The 24,912-nt window shown below is 43.7% G+C and overlaps 1 protein-coding gene across 1 annotated transcript in view; it reads right to left on the minus strand.

The window, feature by feature from the left end:
• LOC109315955 (glutamate receptor ionotropic, NMDA 2B-like) overlaps positions 1-24,912 on the minus strand; it is a 191,182-nt gene that overhangs the window by 105,556 nt on the left and 60,714 nt on the right. The window contains exon 2 of the mRNA XM_019543918.1: positions 23,985-24,413. Coding sequence (XP_019399463.1) covers positions 23,985-24,395 — 411 coding nt within the window. The 5' untranslated portion in view covers positions 24,396-24,413. The remainder of the gene's footprint in view (positions 1-23,984; positions 24,414-24,912) is intronic.

Here is a 24,912-nt window from a genome sequence, read left to right on the forward strand (position 1 = left end):
TCTCACTCTGGCTTGACCTCAGTATAGATCCACTGAAATCAACAGTGAATGAGGTTTCAGGACAGCATTTGAGGCCTGGCCCTTCACAGATACTTTTCCCTTCTCAGTGACACTGCTGTCAGCAGCAGAAGGCTAAGAAATGCTGATTACAATCAGCAGTGATTTACAAAGACACCCATATAGATGCTTCATTCTGCAGTCATGCTAAAATGGGCTAAAATGAAAACAAGTTCAACAATCATCGCAACCAAACCCCACAACTAACTCTGCTCCAAGAACCTTTGATTCTTTACTTGTTTCCCCAGATTTCCTGCTTTCAGCCATGAAGGCAAAGTCATTCCTGTGGTGATTGTTCCATCTGATGAGAAGAGGAAGGGGCTGGGAAGCTTAACTCTTTATCTGTGATCTAAAGATTAAAAATAATTGCATTGCACTACCCTGCTGGGGCACACAGACCATTCCCCACTGACACACCCGTTTCTGAGTGTGAGGGATGCTCTGTGCCAGTACAGCAAGGATACCATAGAATCATAGAAAATACACGTTGGAAGGGACCTCAGGAGGTCATCTAGTCCAACCCCCTGCTCCAAGCAGAACCATCCCCAACTAGATCATCCCAGCCAAGACTTTGTCTAGCCAGCTCTTAAAAACTTCCAAGGATGGAGATCCCACCATGTCTCTGGGTATCCTCTTCCAATATTTTGCTACCCTCCCAATGAGAAACTTCTTCCTAATATCTAACCCAAATTTTCCCTTGTTTCAACTTGAGACCACTGCTCCTTGTTCTTTCATCTGCCACCACTGAGAACAGTCCAGCTCCATCCTCTTTGGACCCCACCCCTTTCAGGTAATTGAAGGCTTCTATTAAATCCCTCTCAGTCTTCCCTTCTCCAGGCGAAATAAGCCCAGTTCCCTCAGCCTTACCTCATGTGCCCCAACCCCCATCCATTTTCAGTGCCCTCCATTGGACTCTCTCCAACTTGTCCACATCCTTACTGCAGCGGGGGGGGAGGAGGGAGCGGGCCAAAACTGGACACAGTACTCCAGATGTGGTCTCACCAGTGCTGAATAGCCTCCCTTGATCTGCTGGCAACACTCCTACTAATGCAGCCAAGTATGCTGTTAGCCTTATTCGCAACAAGGGCAAACTGTTAGCTCATGTTCGACTTATTGTCCACTGTAACCCCAAGGTCCTTTTCTGCAGAGCTGCTGCTTAGCCAGTCAGTTTTCAGTCTGTACTGGTGCATGGGATTCTTCTGTCCTAAGTGCAGGACTTTACACTTCTCCTTACTGAATTTCATGAGATTTCTTTTGGTCCAATCCTCCAATTTGTCAAGGTCTCTCTGAATCCTAACTCTACCCTCTTGATACTTCACTACTCCTCCCAACTTGGTGTCATCTGAGGGTGCACCCCATCCCATCCTCCAGGTCACTGATGAAGACAGTAAACAAAACTGGCCCCAGGACCAAGCCCTGGGACACTCCACTTGAAACTGGCTGCAAACTAGACATCAAGCCATTGATCACTACCCTCTGAGCCCAATGCAGCAAGTATTCTATCTACCAGACAGTTGATTCATCCAGCCCGTACTTCCTCAGCTTGCCTGCAAGAATGTTGTGGGAGACCATAAAAAAGCCTTGCTAAAATCAAAGTATATCACATCCACGGGTCTCCCTGCACCCACAGAGCCAGTCATCTCATCATACAAGGCAACCAGGTTGGTCAAGCATGACTTGCCTTTGGTGAACCCATGTTGACTGTTCCTAATCACCTTCTCCAAGTGCTCTGAAATGGATTCCTTGAGGAACTGCTCCATGACTTTTTTCAGGGACTAAGGTGAGGCTGACCTACCTGTAGTTCCCTAGATCTTCCTTCTTTCTTTTCTTAAAGATGGGCACTATATTTGCCATTTTCCAACTGTCTGGGACCTTTCCCAATTACCAAAGATGATGGCCAGCAGCTCTGCAATCACATCGGCCTAATCCCTCAGCAACCTTGGGTACTCCCTGTCATGCCCCACAGATTTGTACACATCCAGCCTTTCTAAATAGTCCCTAACCTGTTCTTTTGCCACTGTTGCCTGCTCACCTCTTCCCCAAACTGTGCTGCCAGGTGCAGTAGTCTGGGAACTGACCTTGCCTGTAAAGACTGAAGTGAAAAAGGCAAGTACTTCAGCCTTTTCTGCATCTTCTGTCACTAGACTGCCTCCCCCATTTAGTAAAGGACCCACCTTTCTCTGATCCGCCTCAGGTTGCTTATCTCCTGCCCAAGATCATTCTTAGCTACCCTAAAATAGTAGGGTAGCTCTGTATCATCTCACTCCCATCCATCCCCTCCAGACTTCCTTTGCACCAAAAGAAGCTATAGAAAAGAGTTTGGCGGGTGGAAACGCTTTGTCTGGCTATTCCCCAGGTGCCAAAATAAGCCTTTGTCCATCAGCCCTTTACTGGGCACAGATCAACCAATCTAAACACAATTGCCCATTATCAACAGGCCTTTAAACAAATTAAGGGTCTTCAAACATGTACAATGCATGTAGCAGATAACCAGTAAGCACAGCCACAACAAGCACTCATCTACATTTGCATTCCTTTTGGGGTGGAGGATGCACAAAGTGACCCTGCTTTGTTACATGGCTGTGCTCAGTCCCTAGCATGGTGCAGAGGTGGCACAGACATGCCCTTGCTGTCCTGCAGCTCAGACTTGCAGAATGAAGGATTAAACCTATGAAAATTAAGGGCATCCCTCTAACTTCAAGGAGTGAGTCATCTCCAGCCTCCACCATTCCCCCCTTCCCTCCCCCCGCCACCACCACCTCTGCAACCTGATTTCCTGCACTATCTTCCCTTCAGGTTGATCTTCAGTCCTTGGGGTGGGAGATGTAGGTTGGATGCCTATTGTAAGCCAAGCTTCCTGTCCCTTTATTTTACCCTGAGTCCCTGTCACCTAAGTCCTCATTTCCAGATCATCACGGCAGCACCCTCTGAAAGCTGAAGTAATCCCTCTGGAAAGAGAGAAGGTATGCCACAGGCTCACTCTGCCCCCAGCATCACCTCTGCCATCCTTGCCCTTTTATTTGCCTACCCTGATTAATGTATCTGATCCTACAATATTTCCATTTTCAAGCACAAAGTTCACCCTCCCAGGGCTGGCACATGCTGCATTGGCACACACCTCATAGGAATTAATTCAGGCTGGCAAAATCTGATCCCTTTCAGACTGAGAGACAGGAGGCAGCATTCGGCACTTCAGACATCAAGAGAGTAAGGGAAAGAGAGAGATGAAAGCATCACTGAGTAAAGGCAGCAGGAAAATGTCCTAATTTGGAGAGACAGGCCTCATTGCCATGGCAACCCTGAATCGCCCCACAGCAACCAGACCTGACTTTATATGTGGTGTTAAATGTTGCAACCATTAAGAGAAAAGGGGAAAATGGGGCTGTGGGATGAAAGGTATTCTGTAACAAGAGCTTCCCTCTCAGGGGCTCTCTGGCAGGTGAAATGACCCTATTCAGTCTTGAGTTGTATTTGTCCCTTCCTCTAAGTACAGACACATATTTTTGCACATTAGCTTCCCTTCTAAAGAATGAGTCATTCCTTTCCTGCTGTGCAGCCCTCTCTGCTGAGCCTGGAGTGCAGTAGTAATGGGGCTACATTCCTTCTCATGGCTGGCTTGTGAAGGGAAGCAATGGGAAAGAAGGATGGGTGAGGGAGAAACAAAACCCCCTTCTCCTCTTGATATGCCCTACCAAAACTCTCACCACGTGACTAGGGCGAGACAAGAGACTGATAACCAAAAAAAAAAGAAACAGGTGGGGAAGTGAAGGGTAGCCATATGTGTGATATATAAGCCTGTATGCTCCCCTACAGGCACACCACAAATCTCTAACACTGTGGACTCTTCAGGTGACACACCAGATATATGTGACACTGCTAAAAGCAAGTAACGTAAATGCTGGATTCAGTTAGAGTACCAGAAGGTGGGGGAAGGTGTGTGGGAATAAGAGAGAGAGAGGAACATTCACTAAATCTCCTTCCATACATTTTTTTACTTGCTGAGAGAAAAAGATTCATCCCTCTGGTCATTAATTAATTATTCAAATCTCACCTTAAGACGAATGACCCTGAACACCATTTACCTTCCCCTCTGCACACTGCTGCCTCCTTCCATTCTCACTGATACTCAAGCACTCAACCTCCCCTTCTGCTATTACAGCCTCCTTTCACTCTGACTTTGGTATAACAGTCATCCCCACTCAATGTTTCCTTCTCATTATCTCTGAGCACAATTCTGTAGCCCTTTCTCACACCAGATGGCATTTATTCATTGGCAATTCAGGGGATACTCATATAAATCCCATTCAAGAGTTGTAGAATCAGGAGCACAAGGCAGAGTGAAGCCAGGTAGAAAACTCAGACAAGAGCAAATATGTGTCTTACAGCTTCCAAACATCCAAAATATTTTCTAGGCCCTCTAGATGTCTAGGTGCAGTGTAATAAATCAATTATCACACCAAGATCCCCTTTACCTTATGATCATACTGTCTATTTCAGGGGTTCCCAAAGTTTTTATGCTGCGGCCCAGCAAACCACAGCCCAGCAGTCACAGCCAACCATGGCCAGAATTTCCAGCCAAAAGGAACTACTGCCAACCCTTGGGTGGGTGGCTTCTCCACCTGGCTCTGGGGGGCCTCAGTTTGCTGGTCTGCCGTCACTTCTGGTCCAGCAGCCGACCATGCTTCAGACCAGCAGCTCACCCACTGTGGCCCGGGGATTGAGAACCCTTGGTCTAGTTGCATTTGCTTTTTGTTTTCAACCTAAAACCTCAACGCACTTCTGTATTCAATGTATTTGTCCAATGAAAGCCAAACATTAGACCCTTGTGCCACCGAAAGGCTCCACAATACTAGGAATTTGTGTTGGATGGCAAAGGAAAAGTACCGCTGCACAATGGCACAGGTACCCATGCTCCATGTACCATTATGCTTTCCTGTACACACACTCATCTATGCTGATATTGGAAAAAATCTCATAAAGCAAAAGAACCCTCCCTTGCTACCAGGGTCTAAAGCAACAGAATAACTAAGTACAGCCTGCTCCACTGCTAGTTAATAAAAAAGTTGATGTATTATTCAAGAGACCTGTATATTTTATGGCTGCTGCATGGAGGGAGCTGCTGGCTTGCTTCTGGCATTCTGGTATCACAAGACAAAGAGCAAGAGCATGTTTCCACCTCTCCAAATGTTATTACAGAAACACTGACAGACAAACATCCATGTCCCGATCAACACACACACACGTGGACATGTGTGGACAATGAATACTGCTTTCTGACACATCTGTGCCCCACAACAGAGAGACAACAAATAGCTGGCGAATGTCAGTCCCCTTCCTACTGAACAGCACCTTTAAGGAGATTCCAGCACGTAGTCTGCTTGCTTCTCGTGCTCTTGCTGGTCCACTTTGCCTATAACTAGAAAACTCCTGAGCAAGAAAAAGATGAAATTTGAAATTTGTACATCTATGCCAACCCTTCAAAAGGGACTTGGGCAAGGACACCAGGGTCAGAAGGAGGAATCTGCTCTTTCAATAGCTCAGTGAAGAGGATATGCACCAAGGATTCATTCCAGGATACCAAGAGTTAGCAGGTTAACAGCATCATGGCTCATCAGAGGTAATGTGGACCAAGGTCACGGTGCATGGCACCACCTGGCATCGTCTCCCGCTGTCTCTGAATGAAGTAGTTCTGCTGTCTGCACACGAGCACTCTCCAGCATTAAACACTTTGCACAAAGCCTTAATTAATGGACCATAGCAGGCCTTATTAAATCTAAATTAAGATGCCAATTGACTATTGAAAATTCACATTTCTGGCTGGGTAATGACTGTATCAAAGATATGAATGTATTCAAGGACCGACAAAGTTCATCTAGTGGGCATTTAATAATCAGTTGGTTATTAATCACACACTTTTCTTTTTTAACAGGGGGAGTTTGGGAAGGGTTAAGACAGTCGTCAAAGGATAAAAAATAAGATATGGAATGCTTGCCAGCTTGTGCCTCGTCCAGCACAAGCCTTGCCTACTCCCATCCCTGTGCAAGGCTGTTTTCACAGGATTGCATAGGCTCCACAATTTTGTCACGTCCTGTTCTAAATGAATCCCATGATAAGACTTGTATCACTTCCCTTGGGAGACTTCTCTGCAGAGCCAAAGAGATCTTGCTCATCAGAGATGTTTTCAGCATCTATCCTGAACTCCCTTCACCCAGTTTCATCTCATTACACCCATCAGAACAGCTCCTCCTTCCCTGATGTTTAGCCTTTCAAATGTTTGCAGACAGTGATCCAATACCCCTACAGAACAAGTCGTGCATTTTTCCCCGCTTTTAATCATTGAGTCAGTTCTTCCTTGGTTCTTTAATCATTTGTAATTCCGTCACTAAATTCCTTCCATTTCCTTCTTGGAAACCCAAACAAGCAGAGCTCACTCCAGCATTGCTGCAGCATGGCTTGGACCAGACCAAACAGAAAAATCCCAGTCTGACTTCCACTGCTGTATGACCAATGACAAGAGAGGGAGGAGAGGAAATGGGGGCAGAAGTAACATACCTGTTAGTCAATTATGAAGTGCTCTCAGGTGTATTGAACATTTTAAATATTTTTTAAGTCTCTGCAATGAAAATGTAATTAAAGCAGCTTGCAACCCCACCCCACAGAGACTACCAAGGCAATAATCCTATTATTGCTGCTGTCACCAACATAAATTCTTCTCCAAGGGGGCTGTTTTACTGAAAAACTCTAAAAGCATCAAACCTAATACTGCATCATCTTTCATAGTAGTCCCTACCCTATTTGATGATTTTTAAAGCAAACTGATAGGAGCATGAAACCCTGGGCAAATGTCTGTGAATAACTAAGTATTGTTTGCTTTTCCACTGTGTCACTGCATGTAACAGTGTACATGATGTATGTCACTGTGAGTCAGGGTATATGCATGTGTATGAATGGAAGCATGAATCATTACTGGGAGATCCAATGTGAATTACATCAGAAAAATGACTATGTGAACAGATCAGTGGACAGCTGTGTGTTACTATGAGTCACAGTGGATGTGTCTACACTACCTCCACACCATATCCAGGGACACCACCATGAAGCATGCCCGACCCATTCCCTCTCTATCCATGTACATAGCCAGAAACAAGGGATCTTGAGTGATGCTGAGCGTGTGCCAAAAACATGCCTAACACAGAGAGCCTGCAAGCAGTATTGGGGCACACGCTCAGCACCACTCTAATGCAGCCACATCACCTCATTTCCAGGATCTGGTCCACATGGAGTGGGAGCATATCGATAGAGCATATTTTATGGTGGTACTCAGGGAGGGCACAGATGTGGTACAGGTATGCCTAGTGAGTTTGTGTATGTCACTATGTGTGCATGTGCATGTATGCATGCACATACTGAGGACATGATGTGCAAATCAGTGTGTATATTTGAGCGCACCAGTCAGCATATGAGTGTGAGATGCTTCAGATTCAGTAATCAGTGTGCCTACATCACCTTCTACATGCATTTTCCTCCCTTCTCACATCCTTCCTTGGGTGGCTTTTGAGGCAAGTCTGGAGTGAGACTCAAACTCATGCCTTAACTGCTCTGCCACCTTTCTGCCCACCTGCAACTGAAATCCTCTTGCTGCCCTTGTCAGTTGTCTCTGCTGAGAAGAAGAGGACAGAAGGCTTATCATTTTAGTACAGGACACTAGAGGAGGGACTAGAAATTGTGTGTTAGGAGAGATATTGTTTGAGTACTCTTGGTGCTCAGGTCAGGTTGCAGAGGACTGGAAAACGGCCAATGTGGTCCCTATTTTCAAGAAGGGGAGAAAGGAGGATCTGAAACTATAGACCAGTTAGTCTCACCTCTATCCTCAGGAAAATCTTTGAAAAACTTATTAAGAATCACATTTATGGAAGTCCAGCAGGGAAAGCAATGCTAAAGGGCAACCAGCACAGACTCACAGCAGGTAGATCCTGCCTGACTAACCTTGTTTCTTTTTATGCCCAGGTCACAAAATGCTTAAATGCAGAAATTGAGGTAGATCTCATCTATGTGGATTTTAAGAAGGCCTTCAATACAGTATCTCATTCTATTCTCACAGATAAACTGAGTGGCTGTGACATAGAAGATTACATGGTCAGGTGGGTGGTTAATTGGCTTAGGGTAATTCCCAGACAGTGGTGGGGGATGGATCAGTATCAACCTCAAAAGATGTCAGCAGTGGAGTCTCACAAGGCTCGGTCCTTGGACCAGTCCTGTTCAATGTCTTCATCAGTGACTTGGATAAGGGCATGGAGAACACTCTGTCTAAATTCGCAGATGATACCAAACTATGGAATAAAGTTAGCACACTAAAGGGTAGGGAATAAATTCAAACGGATCTGGACAAGTTGGAAAAATGGGCAGAACAGAATAGGATGCAAGTGCAAGGTGCTGCACCTAAGGAGAAGGAATTACCAGCACAATTATAGGCTGGGGGAGGACCTTCTCAGCAGCACAGCAGTGGAAAGGGATCTCAGACTCATAGCTGACTCCAGGATGAACATGAGTTGTCAACGTGACAAAGCGATCATAAAGCTAACTGCACTTTATCATGCATTAGCATGTGCATGACAAAAAGGTCCAGGGAGGGGATACTTCTCCTCTATGTGACACTGGTCAGGCCACAGTTGGAGTACTGCGTCCAGTTTTGAGCACCACACTTCAAGAGGGATGTGGACAATCTCGAGAGGGTCTGGAGGAGGACCACTCCTATAGTTAGGGGCCTGCAGGCAAAGTCCTATGAGGAGAAACTGAGGGCCCTGGAGTCTCTTCAGCCTCCACAAGAGAAGGCTGAAAGGCGATCTTGTGGCTGCCTACAAATTCATTGCGGGGGGGGGACAGCAAAGAATAGAAGACGCTCTTTTTACCAGGGCACCCCTGGGAGTAACTAGAAACAATGGCCATAAATTAACAGAGAGCAGATTTAGGTTAGACATCAGGAAGAACTCCTTTATGGTAAGGGTTGCCAGAATCTGAAATGGGTTTCTGAGGGAGGTGGTGCTCTCCCCTATCTTGGGAGTCTTTAAGAGGAGGCTAGACACACACCTGGCTGGGATTGTCTGATCCCAGCGCTCTTTCCTGCCCAGGGCAGGGGGTTGTATTCGATGAACTGCTAAGGTCCCTTCCATCCCAAACATCTAAGAATCTATTAAAATACTACAAGCATGTCATTACTTGAGAACCCACAAGTCAGTGAGCAGTAAAGGCAGCCAATTGCAAGGATGGATCTGCTCTGCATATAACCCAACTTTGTGAAAGACTTCTGTACTGTTCAAGTCTTATTTATAGGCATTAAGTATAAGAACTTAAATCAACAAGCTCATCTCAGGTTTGCAATTTCCATATACATAGAGTGATTGTTAGTGAATAAATTGAACTTCTAAGCCATGGTTTGTGTAGAATTGAGGTTGGGCAACAACATTTTACATGGCTCTTTCACCAGATATTTGGGCTGGGCCAGTTAAATGGAGGAAAATAAATCAAGAATGGGCTCAGCTGCTTGAAACTTCTCCCCAAGCTTCTCCATCTCCTTTACCTATTTGTCACTGACATGGTGCACAATGCACACCTGAGTCTACAATGAAAGGATCACCAGCCTGCCAGGCTTGTGATGTGCAGAACTGCATTAACCAAGTAATTAAATCATTTCTGTAATTACTCTCATGCACTTATAAATAATTTAGGCCCACACATTCTCTTTGCCAGCCACAATGGAGAGTGAATACATGGAATGGGATGCAAAGGAAAAAGAGAAGAAATAATAATAATAACAGCACTTAACATTTATACAGCACTTTCCCTTTGTGGAAGCAAAATGCAAACAATAATTAATTAAGAGAAAAGGTAGAATGGCAGGCAGAAAGAGAGAAGGAGAGAAAGGGAGACAGAGAGAAGAGAACAGAAGGGAAGCCAAGAGTGGGCAAGAAACAATATTTGAATGTACACAATGGCCACCTGGTAATACTTAGCAGTAATTCTGCCCTGCTGTCTACAAAGTTAATGCTACACAGTTCTCTAACCCTAATTTCTTTGTCACCACCACATGCCTGTGAGCTAGGAAGCAAGGCAGGGGATCTAGCTACACAGTGAGCAAGCACCAAAATAAACACACACAGGGGGCATGACGGAAAACTGAACTGAGAGTAATAACACACACACACACACACCTGGAGGGGCCAACAGCTCCATCTCAGAGCCTCAGTGCTATTTTTGTCAGTTCCCTCCAGCACAGATCAGCAGTGATTCTACTGGCCAGATGCCAGGGAGCTGGCAATCAGCAATGTGTGGGGGCTGGATGAGTCTCACCTGCTTGTCGCTACAATTCTCTCTTCTCCCAGTATCCCATCCTAAAACTAGTAAAAAAGAGGCTAAATGGCTGCAGGAGGGCATGGCTGAGTCAGCTCCATGGACACCTAATAAGAACTGCCAACACGAACAATAGAAAGCATTTATCTGCAGTCCTTTGATTTCTTGGACCCCAGCTTGAATCCCTTTCAAGCAACCTGATGATCAGAGGGCTGGTCCTCAGCTCTCACCACACCTGAGTCCTCTTTACAGTATCCCAGGCTCTACCCCAAAACTGTCAGGCACAAATCACTGGTCCCCTTCTGAAAAGCATGGGTGGGAAAAAAAATGTATTAACAGACAGAACTCCCAGTCTGTTGAAAAGGTCTGTTTGGTAGATATGCAAAACTGATCATTAACAAGTCTGGCTACCTGAATGTATCCTTGCAAATTTATAAAACTCTGTAAACTTAGTTATATTATTATTAACCTTTTAATACATGGTCTCCTCCACGCATCCTGTCTCATGCCTAGAGATCTATGACACATTACTAAGGTTAGGACTAAAGCACTAAAAGGTCAGGAAATGCCACAATGCTTGTACAATCCTAATTCACCCCCTGCACACAACCACACCCTTGTGCTTGTGCATTATGATGTTCCTTTTGATAAAACAAACACTCTTTCTTCTATGGGACTTCTGCCTCTCCCAGTGGCAGGGAATAGCTATTTGATATTCAATTTTTTTCCTCAGGGCTTTAGTGTTCACATACCCTGCTCAGAAGACAGAATTATTCACTACCTTCTGGACATTTCTACAGTACCCTTAACTCAGGAAGAAGGATGGCCTGTTGCTTATAGCATATAACTGGGATATGGGAGATCAGACTCATACAAAATTAAGGTTGGAAGGGACCTCAGGAGGTCATCTAGTCCAAACCCCTGGTCAAAGCAGGACCAGCCCCAACTAGATCATGCCAGCCAAGGCTTTGGACGTCTTAAAAACCCCCAAGGATGGAGATTCCGCCACCTTTCTGGGTAACCTGTTCCAGTGTTTTACTACCCTCCTCCTAGTGAGAAGGTTTTTCCTAATATCTAACCTAAACTTTCCTTGCTGTAACTTGAGACCATTGCTCCTTGTTCTGTCATCTGCCACCACTGAGAATAGTCTAGCTCCATCCTTTTTGGAACCCCCTTCAAATAATTGAAGGCTGCTATTAAATACCCCCTCGATCTTCTCTTCTCCAGACAAAATAAGCCCTGTTCCCTCAGCCTCTCCTCAAAAGTCACACACCTCATCCCCCTCACCATTTTCATTGCCCATTGCTAGATTCTCTCCAATTTGTCCACATTCTTTCTGTAGTGGGATCCCCAAAACTGGATGCTGTACTCCAAATGTGGCCTCACCAGTGCTGAACAGAAGAGAAGAATTACTTCCCTCAGTCTACTGGCAACACTCCTACTAATGCAGCCTAGTATGTTGTTTGCCTTCTTTACAATAAGGGCACACTGTTGGCTCATATTCAGCTACTTGTCCACTGTAACACCCAAGTCTTTTTCTGCAGTTCGGGTTCAGTTCTTTTCTCTTCCATGGGCTTTTTGTTTGGCCTTGTCAGGTCAGCTAGCCTCTCTGTACCAACATTTATCTCTTTAAAAATGAAGATAATAGCAATATTGTCACAGCAGTGTTCTGGCAGCATGACATCCACGTACCATAGCAAGGGACTCCATATAAGAATCTAAAAAAGACAGTATCTGACAGCTTCATTAAAGATGAATGAAATTATTTTCATAGCACCTATGTGAGGGGAGTGGTGAGGCTGGTCCTTTTGTTCAGAGAGAGAACAGAGGCACGGAGAGATTAAGGCAGGGGTGGGTAAAATGCAGCTTACAAGCCATATCCAGCCCACCTATTGATTCTATCTGGCTCATAGGAGGGAGGCATGGGTGGTGGCTCCGCTGGTTCTGAAGGGTACGCTGGACAGAAGCAGCCCTGCCTGCCTGCCTGCCTGCCCACCCTTCTGGCTCCACACAGCAGGCCCTGAGTGAGCCATGCTCAGGCACTGGTAGCCCTGCTTGGGCTGGGCCAACAGCACCTCACCTGCCTGTGGCTTGGGAGCCTGCGGCAATGCCGAGGGTACTCACAGAGAGGCGCATAAGAGACTTCCATCTTCCCATTGAGTGAGTTTGTTTTTCTTTAACCTAATTGTCAATATACAAAACTAAGACTTTATTCTAAGCTATTATGCTCAGGATTTATTCTGATCCTCTACCTATGCTATTCAAAAAATCAGAACAAAAATTATTTTTTGAAATAAAATTCAATATTTTATAGTAGATGTTTGATTTTTACCATATGATTTTTTTTTTATCTATAATTTGTTAAAGTGATATCTTCACGTTTCATTTTATGTGTGCAACTGTGACAGGGCTCTTGGTGCATCTATCACTTTAAGAGAAGAGGCTGCTCAGAAAGCAGCCTACAGGTGTGGCAGCCAATTAGGGAGTCTCCTGACCGGAAGGGGGCTGGGCTTGAGGCATAGAAGCCCAAGGCCTGAGCTGGTCAAGGACTGTAGCCCTGGGAGCCCGAGAGAGAGGAGCTACTGGCAGCAGGGCTCCTAGTAGAACAACTGAGCTGGAGTAAGCAGCATAGAGATTGGAAACAGGCAAACCTGAGAACAGGATCGGTTGAGCCCGTAGCTTGGAGAAGCAGGCCTTGGAAGAGGTAGACTTGGAAACAGGGATGGGTGAGCCCGTAGCCCATAGAGGGGCAGAGCCTGGGGCTGGAGGGCCCAGTATGCAGCCTGTGGGGCTAGGGAGCCAAAGCCCAGAGAGGGGCATGTTTTAATAGGGCCAGAGAGCCCAGAGGTCTGGAGCACCAAGAGGGACGAGTGTCAGCAAGGCCAGGAGAGCCCAAAGATCTCAGCTGGCCTAGTAGTGGAGCCAGGGTCTAGACTGAAGACCAGGGATCACTGCCAGAGACTGCTGGGACTGGGGAGAATGGAGATCTCAACTGGCCTAGGAGCAGGACCAAGGTCTAGGGCAGGGACAGGCAATTATTTTGGGTGGAGGGCCACTTACTGAGTTTCGGCAAGCCATTGTGGGCTGCATGACAGGAGCCCAGGGCAGATAAATATTAATTTTCCAAATTTTTAAGGGCCCCACAGGCCGGACAGAATGGTCTGGCAGGCTGCATCCAGCCCCCGGGCCACATTTTGCCCACTCCTGGTCTAGGGAGACTGAAGATGAGACAGAGAGGGCCAAGGAGCCTATAGCCCAGGAAGGGTGAGGACTGGGGCTGGGAGCCCAAAGCTCAGAATGGACAGGTGTCAGGATGTCATCTGTGAGGAATGGGAGTGGGTATTGCCTTAAGGCCATGAACACAGACACCTGTGGTCATGAGAGAGACTGATCTTGGGAAGCCCTGGGGCAATCTCTACAGATAATAACATCAAGTCATGGCGGTTGAGTCAAGGGGAGCTTGCCCAAGGAGAATCCTAAGTTGGCAAGGGCTGAGCAGCCACAAGGGTGTATCACGACCCCTCTCAGGATGAGCTCTTGCTACAGCAGCCCTCAACAGCTTGCCAAAACTCAGTAAGTGGCCCTCTAGCCAAAATAATTGACCACCCCTAGATTCAGGTCAAAGGCTGCCTTGATTGCAGAGCCCAGTGTGAGCTTCCTACAACCCAGCTTTTCATAGTACTTATGATTAGGTCACATTCAACATGTTCAAAGCACAGCTCCCACCTAGCTCAGTTGCAATTGTGAGTGCTCAGCACTTTTGCAAAGCACACTCCAGAGGCTTGAGCTGGGCACCCATACTGTGAGTGCACACAATAAGTGATCACCTGTGAGAAGTCTGGGTTTTAACAAAGTACCCTAAACAAACAGAAATTCCATCTCGTGGCACCTTATTGATAACAAATGGGTCAGCAGCAAGGTTAGACCCCTTAGATTGCCTCTGACACTTGAATTAATGGAGTAATTGAAAGCAGCAGTATCCTCTACGTAGTCCAGCATGAAAGGAGAATGGGAAATTTGCAGTGGGTCTCACAGATATTTGCTCACACTGGAGGAATGGGAACAGTCAGGAATCTTGAGTTCCATTCCATGATCTGGAGGGGACTGTGCTCTAGTGAGTTATAAACTCTTAACCCAGATTGCCGTTTCCCTTCCAACCTGGGCTTGTTCCAGTCCTGTCTCTTTCCCAACCCTGTTCTTGTTCCAGTCCCAGTCTCCCCAGGGAGCACTTGTTTTGGCCCTATGACCTCTCATGTGCACACCCTGTTTTCTTATGATTTGTCCCCCATAATCTGTTGGATTTTTAAAGGCTCTGGCCGCCCAACCAGTGGTGGCCCCCAATTTTTAGTGGGCTACGCCCACAGCCTTTTTAATTCAAATAGGTCCAGTCCCAGTCTCCTCCCATAACAAGTTCCAGTCTCCATTTCTCAGGCTTCTTACCCCAGTCCTGGTCATCCTGCCCAGCAAGAAGTGGTTTCACCCCTCTGAACTCTGTGCCCCAGCCTTAGTCTCCCTCTTGCTCCCTCATGTCCTTTTCTGACCTTACCAGTTTCTTCAGCACCCCCAGTTCTTTGTTCCTTAGCCAGTCCCAGTTTCCCCTTCTCAAGTCTTCATCTGATCTGCCTGTCTTCCAAGGTGATAACTGGACACTGGAACTCCCTGGGTGGCAGCTGCAGCTCACAGTGACCAGGCCAGCAGCACAGTCGCTGGTATTTTTGCAACCTTCCCAGGGTTGATACTCAGACCTTGTTCCCTGGTCACTCCACTTTTCATTGTGCTACTGCTCCTCAAGCCATGTTTCCCTTTCCCATTGGCTCCCTATCCTAATTTTTCTCCCCTGATTCCTTTGTCTCATCTCAATGTCTCCCCACTGGCTCCCTGTCCCAGGTCCTCTCCCTGCACTCACACCAGCTCTCCATGTGATTCGTCTCTTCCCTTCCTAACTCTTTTCCCCTAACTGAATGGTTCTCAGTCCCATTCCCACTGCCCAAGCAGTCCTAGTGTCCCGCTAAGTTCCTTATGTTATTTGAGTCTTTCTCACACCTATTGGCTTCTCTCTTCCCTTCCCAGTTGCCAGCCTCTGTGCCCAGCCAACCACAGAGCCCCTGGCTCTCAATCCTAGTCATTTTGCCAAACCAGTCACAGTCACCCCGCAGTCCCCAGCTCCAGTCCCCAGCTCCTTGCTCAGCAAGTTGCCATCTCCATGACCAGTTCGCAATCCTAGCCTCCAACAGCCCCAGCCTCCTTGCCCAGTCAACAGTTTTTCCATGTTCCAAGTCCTAGTCCCAGTCCACTTCCCCACACTAGCTTTCCGTCCCAGTTTCTGCCATGTCCAGGAACCTTTTCCCAATCAATTCCTTCTCCTGATCCCCTGCTCTTCCAGGTTCGGCTCTTGCCAGCTCAGCATCTGCATCAGGCGGTATCTTCCATCTTGCTGTCTGAGTCCTGCAGGGACCTCACTGAAAGCACGGAAAGAACAGATTCCCTGCTTTCAGTCCTCTACCCAGTCCTGTGTAGTCAATAGCAGCCTAGAGATAAAATTGCTGGGGAATTCCTACAGAGCCCCAGCTGGAACATACCCAATTCAGACAAAATCCTGTAAGAAATTTAAGAACCTTTACAGGGCAAAACTAATGGTGTTTCTGAAAGCTTTTTACTTAGTCAAATTTTGGCAAATTCATACAGGAATGACAAAATCATGTCCCAAATGTCAAATCCTTCTTCCAAAGCATGCAGAGAAGCTAGATTTGTCTAAGAAAGTCACTGACATTTTTTTAACATGAAAAATAAATTACAAATATTTTCTCCAATTTTATTCTGGGAATAAGCTGAATCATTTAGCTGAAATTTTGCAAAATATAAAAATTTTCTACCAAGGCAGGCAGAAATTTCAGCCCAGAGTGTTATTAGTTATAGGCAATTAAAATTAGGGTCTTAGAATGGGAATAACTAGGCAACCTTAATAATAGGCAATGCAATCAGCCTTGCCTATTATAATATTTCCTACACACCAGAGTTACTCAGATACCCACTAGTCAGCTTCTTCTCCTGAAGTTTAGACATTTTTATAAAAGCATCATATTTACTTCAATTACAATAATTAATTAATCGGTACCCAACAATGAGCTACACCTTTGCACTTAATAGACTTCAAAGCACTTTCCAGAAATATCATTATCTCCATTTTGTAGATGAAGAAATTGCAGCTGAGAGAGGCTGACTGACTTCCCCAAGTCATACTGCCCATATGTTGAGTATGTTAAGAGTTGCCAATGGAACTGTGCCTTCTGGACTTCCAGTCTTGTGCTGTATCTGCTGGCCACAATGCCTCCCTCAAATAATCTGCCAGGTTTCATATACCTTCCTTTTCTCTCCTGTTTTTACATTTTCCATCTAACTCCATTCCCTTAATGTTTTTTCCCATTCTGCTTTTTCTGAAACTTCTGTTTATAATTAGCGTGAGGAACACCGCAGATACGTGGCCAGGAGCTATGACCGCAGCACAGAGAGGAAAGAATCATGACAGTTTGTTGGGGGTTTTTTAACTGCCTCGCAGATTTTATTTTAATAAAACTTTTTGATCATCCAAGGTTCAGAAAAAAGGACTCCCTTGTCTACTTCTCCCTCTTCACATATTCTGTGCCTTGCTGGCCTGCTCTTCTTTCTCAGTTTGTCCATATTCCCTCCATACACAGCCTGGCTAAGGGATGCTTGATCCCTACTGCTCATTTTCCAAGGCTTAGTCCACTCTAAGTTTGAAATAACTTAAGTGATGTGGCTTCTTCCACTTCCCAGAAAAGATTCCTCCACAGTCTAATAGAGCTGTCTGTGAATATTTTCCTTGATCTCCAGTTTCAATGATCCCTTTGCTCAATTTAACCCCATTGCTCCTACTTAAACAGCTATGTTTTTCCTCTCTTCAGTATATATCCACCCACTATCCACAGATCTTGACAACAGCCTCCCTTAGTAACTTTTTAGCCAAGCAACAATATATATATTGTATACATATATGCATTATATACATATACGCATTTATATAGACACACAGAGTATCTATCTTTCTGTATGTCTACCTATCTATCTTGTAATCTCTTCTCATGCATCAATCCTTCTAGGGCCTGAAAAACATTAAAAACTACAATATTATCTCTTCCTGTGTCCTCTATTTTTTCCAGGCCACGTGATTTTAACTCCCTTAATTCCTTTATAATCCATTCCTGCCAAACCTGCTTAATGAAGCAAAATAAAAGGCAGAGTAAGAGACTCCCTGGAAAGAATTGTTTCTCTCTGTCCTGCAGTTACTGATGAATGACATAAGGATCTAAGGCAGCGGTATCAGTCAATTTCACACTCCAGGTTTTCAATTTCATTTTGAGGCCAGTTTGGGTAGGGACAAATTTGAGTGTAATTAATTTAGATTTTGTGAGACAAGAAACTGCTTGGGGTTGTATGAAAGGTCTGCTGTCTTCAGAATGGAGAAACTGATCTTCTCATCTGACTGAGGATGTCACAAATTGATTTAATACTTTTGTATTTAAATAAAAAGTTGTTATAATAACCATTAAAAATAATGATGGGTCAGATCTCAAAAGGTCCCTAGGTTTTATTTAGATAAGCCCTCAGGGGTGTGGAGGTTTATCCAAATACCACCTGTCTGCAAACTCGGGATAAAAAGCAAGGAAAAGCAGCTCTTCCCAAGAGAATACCACAGCTGATCCCAAATAGGCTGGAACTGTCTATGAAACCAAACATACTTCCCACACACTTATTTCAATATTTCTTCTTCCAGCTGGAACCTAGCAGCAATGGGATTTAAAATATAGTCTAGAGAGGTTAACTGAAGTTCTTCTGACCTCAAGATAGATTTTGAGGGCTACAATTCAAGCTATGAGGGAAGGTTTAGAACTTTATGTAATCTGAAGAAACAGTGCCACAATAAAGTACAACAAAATCACAGTTGTCTTGGAAAATGAATTCCACGCTCTTGGACAGAGCAGGTTATAAGTAGCTATAAATGGCCAAGGAAAGGATACCAACTCTGCATTTTTTTACTGTGATGTGATATAGGCTAGGACAGCTTCATTATGGAGAGCTGAGCTCTGTGGCACTACCTGGATTCTCCTTGCGCTCAGAGGTGTCACTGGCCAGAATTGGGCCTTTCCCATCTCTGATGGGAAGAGTTGTTATCATAATCATAATTAAATATTAGGTTCATTATTTATCAGCTAGACAGAGCTATGATTTAGGGACAAAATAAAGCAAAAGTATTTTAAGTAAAAGAAGTGGATCACACCTCAATTTAAAAGATTAAAAGACTAAAAAAGAACTGCCATTTTTTAAAATATTTTTTAAAGCTTTTTTTTTCTTGTTATTTAGTAGAACAGGTTAGGAAAGTTTTGATGAAACTCTTTCTATCAGGAAATGCAATTCCAGCAAGAATCAAATGACTCCCAAAAGCAAGTATGTTTTACTGAATTTTTGTTTTGGAGGCAGGAAAGTGAGGAATAGCCAATAATATTGAAATATCCTGCTTTTACACTCTCAAAACAAATTATTTTTATTCCCTTTTTCTATGCTTTTTGTTTCAAAATTCTGTATTTCAAAATTCTGTGCGATTGTATTTTTAGGTATAATAATAAAATGTAATGTAAAATAAAATGGAAATCAAAACAAAGTCTTCAGTTTTGTCTAAATGAACTAGGTTCATAGGAAAGTAGGGCTGGAAGGGATCTCATGAGGGCATCTAGCTCAGCCCCCTGCACTGGGCAGGATCGTGCCTGACTAAACCATCCCAGCCAAGGTTCTATCTAACCTGATGTTGACAATTTCCAGGGATTGAGATTCCACAGTTTCTTTAGGAAGGCATGAGTGCTTTGAGTCAAGCAAAATAAGCATTCTTCCAAAACTTCTTTCACAGGCAATTTTGAAATGTTCAGGTTTCATTTCTAATTAGAATGAAAACAAATTCTGAAATCTAAAAATGCTCCATGAAACAGGATTTCCATTCTCCACACAGCCCTAGCTAGCTACCTCTGAAAGTTTGAAAGTTAAAGATTTTCTTAATTACACTAACCACAGGTCCTTATTTAACCATACTATTTCTGTGTTTTCTCTTGGTTTCAGCACATGTACTGGATAGAGGGCTCCTGAAAAAAAAGCCTTTGAGTTTTAATTATACAATCCCTGTAACTTTGCCCAGTATTTTCCCTTGCATGGCATGTGCACAACTGCATTATTGTAAGGCTACTCAGAGTGAGCACTGGCAAGAGCAATATGCAGGATCTGGGATGACATACCAGGGGGCACATCTGTTCAGAAATGAGATTTGTTGGCAGTACTACAACAGTCCCCAGGGCATTTTCTGCTCCTCCTCTTTCCCCTTCCATCATTAACTGGGTTGCTTTCCCTCCTATCAAAAATAAATTATATATAATAATTAAAGACACCAGTTAGCCAAGTGGTTTGTTTTTCTGGAATGTAACTGAACCATATCTGACACAATTGTAATTGGCCCAAACCAGAATGAACAATTCATTTTCTTTTCTTTTCTTTTGTTATATTTTTCATTTCCACGAAGGTCTCTTTGCTTCTAAGTTCTGGCCAAAAGTGATAGTGGGAAATATTAAAAATTTCATGAGGAAAAGTCCCTCCTAGATTTCCTGTCTTAGGTCTGCCAGTACAAGATACCATTGTAGTTGCTTATCAGAATGAAACCTGGTTTGCAACTTTCTGCTGCAACTCATCCCTGTCAATCAGCTGCTTCCATGCTACAGCAGGACAGAATTTCTACTTAAAACCCAAATAAAGAGAAAAGAGAAACTCCACCCCCAGCACATGATTAGAGAAAGCTGTTAGGTGGAGTGAAAAAAAAACCAGTTCATATAAAACAAAAACAAAACAAGAATAAGTGAGGTTTGGGTAACAATTTTGAGAAAAGTGAGAAGATTATGGAGTTCCACAAACACAAGTTTTTTGATCCATGGTACAAGAAGTTGGATATGGTGGATTATCACCTCCATCTCACCTATTCCAAGTTAACAGATCAGTGGTAACTGAAAATTATCTCCTTCTGAGTCACGATCTTTCCAAAAGGATTCTGTGGTCTAAGTCCATTTCCTAGGTGACAGAGGTCTGAATTAAAATATTTACAGTGAGCAATAGCTGGCACCATAATGCTGATAATCATAAGAGACTGCAAGGATTGAATTGGCAGTGATAACTCAGCAAGTTTCTTACTCTTTAGGGTGGTCTCTCCACAGAAAGTTTCAGGTACATTGTACTGGTAAGAAGCTTGTACTCATGATGCCTGAGCTGTACTTGTTCCCAAAGATAAATACTGGGCTCAATATCCAAAGAGATTACTTAGCCATTTTCTTCAGTGCTAAATTATAGATGTAATGCATATATTAAAGAGGTGGAAATAGATGCATTAGCACTAAGAAAAGAAGGAATAAAAATGTATGCAAAAGACTACATATACATATATGCATACACCCACCACACAAATAGTTATAATTCCAAAAAGATCCAGTAAAAATCATTATTATATATATAAAAACAAAATTAATATAATACTAAGCATATGAATTTGAACAAAAGCCAGTCAAAATAATGCAAAAATAGAAGTCCAACAGCATAATTAACTCTGCCACATTACACTCAGGACCAGATTCTATTCCACCTATTGGGCATCTAAGTGGACTTAGGTGTCTAAGAGTGATCCTAGTCCAACCAGCTGAGGTCCTGAAAATTCACTAATGCATCTATTTGTGTAATGCAGCATTTAATATCTGACCCTTAGGGGAAGTAAGTGCTGCAGATTTAATAACCTAACCTGTCACACATAATATGCACAATGTGGTAGAGTCAACTTTTAAGTTGGAATCTTGTTGGATTTATTTTTTAATCTCCTACCGTTTGGGTTCCACACTGTCCAACTCAATGTTGCATCAAAATAAATTGTTTGTACTTGGACTCAAATTTGCTGAGCCAAAGCCATGAAATTCCAATAGCAGTAAATCAGAATTTCATATGCATCTTTTGCAAAAGAACATGGTATGAACCTTTTTTTTTTTAATGGTTAAAAAAAACCCTAAGAAACTGCACAGTTTACTTTATGCAGTTTCACAGATTTTGATCTGTGGTTTACTACAGGTGTGCATAATATAGGTGCACCATTATGGAGTTGCAAAATAAGGGTCTGGATCTCTGAAAGGCTGCATAGTTTGCCACAACTGATTTTTGTGGAAGTTAAGGACATTCAGCACCTCACAGGAAGTACAGAGCGCCTTGCAGGATCATGCCGTAACTGAACAACTCATTTAGAGTAATCTGACTAAAAAACAACCGAGATTAGACATTATCATTCAGCTGTGTGGAAATGGATCATTAAGCACTTAGTAGTATAACTTCATTATTTTTAATGAAATATAATACTGTGTGTATATTTGAACAGCTCTCTTTCTATCCCTCCCTATATTTACACACACATATATACTATTCAATTTACCAAGTAGCTCTTATCCATTAAGGATTACCCACTTATGAAGTCAACCATTTTGAGTTATGGGTTTTTTTAAAAAAAATAATCTTCTAGATTTTTTATAAAACTGGAAACTTTAAGCTGCTCACAAACGTGCAAAAGGCAAATGAGGTAAAAAGGAATTTTGCAGAGAAAAGAGACCCCAGTCTTCATCCCCCCACAGTGTCCTGCCCACTACCAATATTTCCTGTAGAAATCAATGGGCAATGTAAAACATTAGGACCACATGTTGCCCTCCCAGGGGAAAACCCATGAGCAGGTATAATATATATATATTATATGAATATAAGTATATGACAACTTAATGAGCCAAATTCCACTACAAGTATAAATGTGCTTTAAATCCACCGACAGTGATATTGTTCGCAATCAAACTATGGACCACCAAATTTAAAACCAAGGGACCCAATTTTCCAGTGCATTGTATCTAGTGTTGTCATCTCCACCTGTGTACAGCCAGTGTAAAATGCTACCGTTCCATTCCGTTCTATATCTGTTTTTCCCTAGTTTCACTGACTGACCAAAGTGCAAGGCCATAGTGAATCAAGCCCACAGAGCTGTTGACAGATTCTCCTCTCAGATGGAAAGGCCTGGGCGGGGCCATGGTATACAGAGCTCATCAGTTGGCAAGAAAAAAAGTGTTTTTGAAAAATGTATTATTTTCATTCAAAGACTGATTAAAAAAACAACTACATTACTTGCTGAATGTTATTTGTCCAACTATAAAGCTGCTCAAATAATGAGGGGAAAAAGGGTATTTGTCATTAATTTATTCCTAACTATGCAAAAAATGGATTAATTATTCACAAGATGAAAAATCAGTTAGTTCAAATTTCTCAGGCTAACGGAAATCATTCTAAGGAAATGTTTCCTTAATGGCCAGCTTACATTTTCCCTCATGCAATTACATCCGATTGTGTCTTGTTATAACTGTCAGATACCTTAAAGTTGATCTGCAAAGAGAAAAAGCATGGGATTTGTCAAAAGCCACTGGCCTATAGGCTTTTTTACAGGGAGAAGCACTTGGTGCAGAAGAACGGGGCTACTATACCCTAACTCCTGTCTAAGATAGAACAGCCAAGGGCCAACTGCAGCTTATTCTGGCTGGCAGTGGCCTCAAGGGACTAAACGTATGCCACATGGAGATTGCTGGAGTATGCTGTAACTCATCCCATGCCTACCACTTTCTCTACACCTGTGCCACATGAGAGTCAGTGCTGGGTCCAGCTACGTTGACTCTGCCAGATGACAGCTCTCCTAAGCTAGGGGAAATATCAGCAGGCCAAAACTGGCTGCACTCCCACCCCTTTACTGTGATCACAGGGATTCTGGCCAACTGGAGGGAAGGTTAGAGGGGGGAGCTGTTTGCTTTCTGCAGTAGAAATTCAAGTTTTATCTTTGCTGAAATGCAGTTTGTTGACTGAGAAACTAGTGGAATTAGAATAACAAAACAAAATGAAAGATATGCTAAATGGAAATGAAAAAGGATCATTAGTCAGACTGGTCTGTCCTGCGGTTTTGTTTGCTTGTTAATACCTATTTAACTCCAATAAGTAATTAATGTTTTGGAAAGAGGGTGGCTTTATTAAACCTTCGCTCCTCACCCTCTTTCAATTAAGATGTGAGAGGTCACAGTAACCATCCCTGAGACCTCCCAAAGGAGCGGGACCCCTCCCAGCCAAACCCTGAAATTTCTAAGGTAAAATAAAGGGTGGGGGGAAATCTTTAAAAAAATCACAACTTTAAAGGGTTCTTTATGCTTTACAAAGAAAAAAAAAGTATTGAAATCCCCTTCCGCAGCATATCCCTTTCCACAGCTCTTCTCTCCTTGGTCTTTGTATACTTCAGATAATTCTGCACAGATCATATGCTCCTCTTAGCTGTAATGCAACCATGCTACATATATTTGGTTCTTTTAATTTTTTCTTGAAGCAAATCTCTCCAGCCCCATAACCACTTGGCCACCTGATAGGTTATTTCTCAGTATATGAAGCGTAACCCTTCAGATTCATCATGGAAGAAAGCTCATTTCTACCTTGTCTGCCATGATCATGGAGGAGCCTCCATGGATGCCCAGGATGGGTGTGAGGGTCTGGGCAGAAATGAAGTCCAGGATCTGGGCAATGGCTTCCTGGTCTGTGTCATCAGCAAACACCACACCTTGAATCTTCCGGTCTGACATGAGGTCACAGATGCGAGTGATGATGCTCTTGGGGTCTGTCTCATTCATGGCCACCAGTTCGACCCGGGGCACCACTGAGAGGTGATGGAAGTCATCTTTCTCGTGGGCATCCTTGATGGCCACTTCGTCTGAGGTACCCACGAGAATGACAGCAACACCAATGCTGGGGTGGCTCTTCTGGGCACGCGCCCCACCACCCGTCGTTGCTAGGACTGCCAACACCAGCCAAAACTGTGGAGAATAGCACTCTGCCCTGGGCCTCATCTTCAGCTCTTACACTCCCTAAAAAAAAAGAGAGAAGAGAGAAGGAAAGAGAAAGTGATTAACCAACAAATCCATTCAGCAATCATCCTTCAAGGCAGATCATTGATCCATGGGGTGCAAAAGCCCCACTTCTAGTCAGACTTTTGGTCCATGCTGGTGTCCAGTACCTGGGCTTAGTCCAAACTCCACAAAAAATCAACAAGAGTCTCTCCATTAATTTCAGTGGGCTTTGGATGAAACCATCCAGGAGCAACCTTTGTTTAAGAGTTCAGAGGAAGACAGAGGTAGGAAGAGAGAAGAAAGAGAGTGAAAAGTTAAAGGGATTCAGCAAAGAATACACAACTTGTCATCACTAAGGCCTGGTTTTACCTTAGACTCAAGCCAACAGAAATAGGAAATTATTGTCCTCTCATGGCTATTCAGCTGCCTTTATGAAACAAGGTGGTGCTGACAGCCCTGTGTCTGTGCATATGTCTCCAGCACAAAAGCTATTGTCACACACTTACCACCAGTTTTC

The sequence above is a fragment of the Crocodylus porosus genome, unplaced genomic scaffold (genome assembly GCF_001723895.1).
Source record: "Crocodylus porosus isolate Cpor-Errol unplaced genomic scaffold, CroPor_comp1, whole genome shotgun sequence".
NCBI classification, from domain to species: domain Eukaryota; kingdom Metazoa; phylum Chordata; order Crocodylia; family Crocodylidae; genus Crocodylus; species Crocodylus porosus.